Source organism: Notothenia coriiceps, unplaced genomic scaffold (assembly GCF_000735185.1).
Source record: "Notothenia coriiceps isolate Sejong01 unplaced genomic scaffold, NC01 NC01_scaffold00004068, whole genome shotgun sequence".
NCBI lineage: Eukaryota > Metazoa > Chordata > Actinopteri > Perciformes > Nototheniidae > Notothenia > Notothenia coriiceps.
The window spans coordinates 307,957-312,521 of NW_011336769.1; the positions used below are offsets into that span (position 1 = coordinate 307,957).

At 41.9% G+C, this 4,565-nt stretch overlaps 1 protein-coding gene across 1 annotated transcript in view; it reads right to left on the reverse strand.

Annotated features, from left to right (window-relative positions):
- The window catches only part of pabpn1 (poly(A) binding protein, nuclear 1), an 11,816-nt gene continuing 7,251 nt past the window's right edge, over positions 1 to 4,565 (reverse strand). The window contains exon 7 of the mRNA XM_010767115.1: positions 1 to 52. Coding sequence (XP_010765417.1) covers positions 13 to 52 — 40 coding nt within the window. The 3' untranslated portion in view covers positions 1 to 12. The remainder of the gene's footprint in view (positions 53 to 4,565) is intronic.

Consider the following 4,565-nt stretch of genomic DNA (forward strand, 5'->3'; position numbering starts at 1 on the left):
GGGGGGGGGTGTTTAGTAAGGGGAATACCACGATGTTGTTCGCCCTCGGCCCCTGGAAAAGAGAGAGAAAAAGAGGGTGAGTTTTTTTTTTCTGGTTGGCTTAAGAAGACTGACACCAATTTCCTGGTGTGATATAATATGTGTGTGAGATTGTGGCCAGAGAAAGAGTCTGCAAACTGAAGGGAAAAAAATATATTTATATATTTCAATATGACAGTGTTCACAATTAATATATCGACATACCATGTTAACGGTATTGACAAGGAGTGGACTAAAGTGCTGAAAGAAGCTGAAAGCAGCTTTGTCAAGAGAGAAAAAGTGTTTAATTTCCAGATATTGGAATAATCATTCGTGTGTGGGTGTGAGGGGACAGCAAAGGCACTTTCTCTCCCTCTTTCTCTCTCTCTGTGTGCGAGAGCCGCCTCTGGGGTCACTGTGGGGAAAGACCTTGAGGACAAACAGCACCACACATGCCCCCAGCAGGACACGGTGCACATACATACACACCGACACAAAGTTGACAATTTGGGGGACTCACAACTGCAGCATTATTATTTACACTCACAACACTGCCTTACACACAATCCCTCCACACATCTCCTCTTCCTCTCACACACACACACACACACACACACACCATTCAGTGGCAACGAACAGAAAAAAGGCCACACTGGGACTGAAGCCTGTGGTTGTCAGTCTAGATGCTGAGGTCAGGCTGCAGTAATGAACCCTCGTTTCTGGGAGTGAACGCTGTAAATGTGAATCTGGGTTGGAGTATGTGTGTGTGGGAGGGGGTTATGTACATGCAAGGACATACACTCTACGTAAGCACAGGAAGGCAAAGATATTCTGCATCGTGTACATTTTCTGGCTCATGTCAAAATCGCAAATTTCCATCGTGTATACTTGGGAAGATGACTGGAGATAGAGGCCAATTTATGAAGTGCAAGTTATAATAAATGACTTGATTTAGCTTTCAGTCAGAGTGTAAGTGCTTCCCTATGTCCATTAATACTATTCAATCTATGAAATCTTCCCAAGCTCACAATGGGTCATTACAAAGATTTTGTGTTATTCTTCACCATGGATGTTTTCCAACAAGACAAGGCACACGTGAAAAGCGTTATTTGGTTCAGATCTGAGCATGATTCTGTTCAGCTGCAGCACAGTCCTGAGAAGACGAGGGATGAATTCCTAATGTAGCAGCCAGACTGCTCCTCTGCAAGATGTGCCATTTAGGGTGGAACAACTCTCTGCCTGCTACTCTGTAGGTGATTAGAACACATTAGCCCATGCTGTATACAGACACACATTGTGCTTATGTGTGATACACTTAAGGGTGTTTTCTATAATTGTTAATACAGTTGTATCACTTGGCAACAACAAATATTTCACAACCTCGGAACTGCCATGTTCCATCTGACTGACTGCAATGTACTCATCAACATCTTGAACTGTTAATATGCATGTTTTTTGCCACTAATTATATTAACATAACTGTGCACACCAAACAACAACTTAAAGCCTTTAAAGGAAAATGCAAAGAATGCTTTACGCTGATAAACTACACATGACTATCAGATATAATATTGATGTAGTATCAACAACCCTTTAGCTTCCCCACATATCTGTGTGCGTTGTCCTGCCGCTCAGCAGCGAGTACACTGGCAGGGATAGGGCTTCTTGGTATGTGGGGGGGGCGGGGGCAGAGCGCACAGAGTGATTAGAGAGATTCTGACCTTGAGGTTCAGACACTTTCTCACACAAAGGAATGAACAGAGATGTAACCATTTCTCAGGTTTCATCTCCAAATGTAACCCATTACAGGCAGTTTTGCTGAAATAGGAATTCATTGCACAAACACTACTAAGAAGCATGGGAATAACTTCAAAGAAAATTACACAAGCTAAAATAATTAGAATAAATAGATGCTCGTCAGAAGAACTTGGCATACTGTCTTCAAGACTGAAATGCAGATCTCCGTATGAAGCGCTTTTCAAAAGAACTGCTACAGCATCTTTTCCTGGAATATCCTCTGTTGGACATTAAGTTTGAAGCATCAGCCAAGGCAAAAGGTTCCAGATGCGTAGCAGTGTGGATCAAATCAGAATCTCTCAATCTCAAAGCTCAGTGCGTGTGTAGGGAAGTTGGCATGCTGATCAACGTGTTTGGCGCCACACCTCCTCAAGTTATGGAGTTACCACTGACATTCTTTGTAGCCTGGATTTATTCCTGCTTTCAATGACTGGCCACATTTTATAGTAAAAAAGGGACAGCAGATTACCTTGTTCCTTATGTCAGATTTAGAAACTGCAGTTAATAGTTGACTGCCAGGTGTTTTCATCATCTCATGCTGTGAACGTCTTAAGTTAAACTGGCCTTGCAGTAGAAATAAAGACTACAAAAGACTGTCAGGGTCTCACTGCAGAGGTCCAAATCACACCATGTAGAAAGCCACCCTGTGCACAACACTGATCAACACCAGGCTAACTCTGTGGGTCAACATGGATCACAGTAATGGCATTACGAACACACTATTGATGGGATGGAGCAAACAATTTCCACAATTCCTCCGTAGAGAAAGCAATGCTAAGGCTCACAGTAATGACTAAAATGATTGATCATTCCTTTGCTATTAAAAGGATCCAATTACAAATGACATCCCATATTTCCGAAAAGACATTAGCATAAGAAGCAGCTGCCGGAGTTTTAGCAGCATCTTTCTGCTGTCGATTAATTACCGAAGAATGGGCACTGACCCGACTTAGTTCCAACTAATGCAGAGTGTATGTACAGCCTGGGATGAACAAACTGATGTGCACAGAGTTGAGATGTTATATGTGATGTGGCATGCAATGAGCCCCGTAGTCCCACAACCGCTGTGATTTCTAAACCCACCACATGGCATGTACCTGTGTTTCTATTCAAGTCTCCAAAACAATCTACAGGACTGTCTCAGAAAATTAGAATATTGTGATAAAGTTCTTTATTTTCTGTAATGCAATTAAAAAAACAAAAATGTCATACATTCTGGATTCATTACAAATCAACTGAAATATTGCAAGCCTTTTATTATTTTAATATTGCTGATTATGGCATACAGCTTAAGAAAACTCAAATATCCTATCTCTAAATATTAGAATATCATGAAAAAGTATACTAGTAGGGTGTTCAACGAATCACTTGAATCGTCTAATTAACTCGAAACACCTGCAAGGGTTTCCTGAGCCTTGAAAAACACTCAGCTTGGTTCAGTAAACTAAATCACAAGTATGGGGAAGACTGCTGATCTGACTGCTGTCCAGAGGACCGTCATTGACACCCTCCATCAGGAGGGTAAGACACAAAAAGAAATTTCTCAAAGAGCAAGCTGTTCACAGAGTGCAGTTTCAAAGCACATCCACAAAAAGTCTGTTGGAAGGGGGAAATGTGGCAGGAAACGCTGCACAACCAAGAGAGATGACCGCAGCCTTAACAGCATTTTGAAGAAGAGTCGCTTCCAGAATTTGGGGGAGCTTCAAAGACAGTGGACTGAAGCTGGAGTCCAGGTATCAAAAGTCACTGTTCACAGACGTGTCCGGGAAATGGGCTACAATAGCCGTATTCCCATGGTCAAGCCACTTCTGAACTCAAGACAACGGAAGAGGCGTCTGACTTGGGCTAAGGAAAAGAAGCACTGGACAGTTGCACAGTGGTCCAAAGTCCTCTTTTCAGACGAAAGCAAGTTTTGTATTTCATTTGGAAGTCAAGGCGCCAGAGTCTGGAGAAAGGCTGGAGAGGAGCAAAATCCAAGTTGCTTGAAATCCAGTGTGAAGTTCCCACAGTCAGCGATGGTTTGGGGAGCCATGTCAGCTGCTGGTGTTGGTCCACTGTGTTTCATCAAGCCCAGAGTAAATGCAGCTGTGTACCAAGAGTATTTAGAGCACTACATGCTTCCGTCTGCTGAAAAGCTCTATGGAGATGAGGAATTCATTTTCCAGCATGATCTGGCACCTGCCCACAGTGCCAAAACCACCAGTAACTGGTGTACTGACTATGGCATTACTGTCCTCGATTGGCCTGCAAATTCCCCTGACCTGAACCCCATAGAGAATATGTGGGGTATTGTGAAGAAGAAGCTGAAAGACACCAGACCCAACAATGCTAATGAGCTAAAGGCCGCTATTGAAGCATCCTGGGCATCCATAACACCTCAGCAATGCCACAGGCTGATTGCCTCCATGCCACGCCGCATTGATGCAGTAATCCGTGCAAAAGGATTCCCAACCAAGTACTGAGTGCATTAATGGACATTTTCAAATGTTTGATTGTGTTTTGCTGTTATAAATCTTTTTTTTTTACTTGGTCTGAGGAACTATTCTAATTTTTTGAGATAGGATTTTTGAGTTTTCTTAAGCTGTATGCCATAATCAGCAATATTAAAATAATAAAAGGCTTGCAATATTTCAGTTGATTTGTAATGAATCCAGAATGTATGACATTTTTCTTTTTTTTTTTTAAATTGCATTACAGAAAATAAAGAACTTTATCACAATATTCTAATTTTCTGAGACAGTCCTGTATAT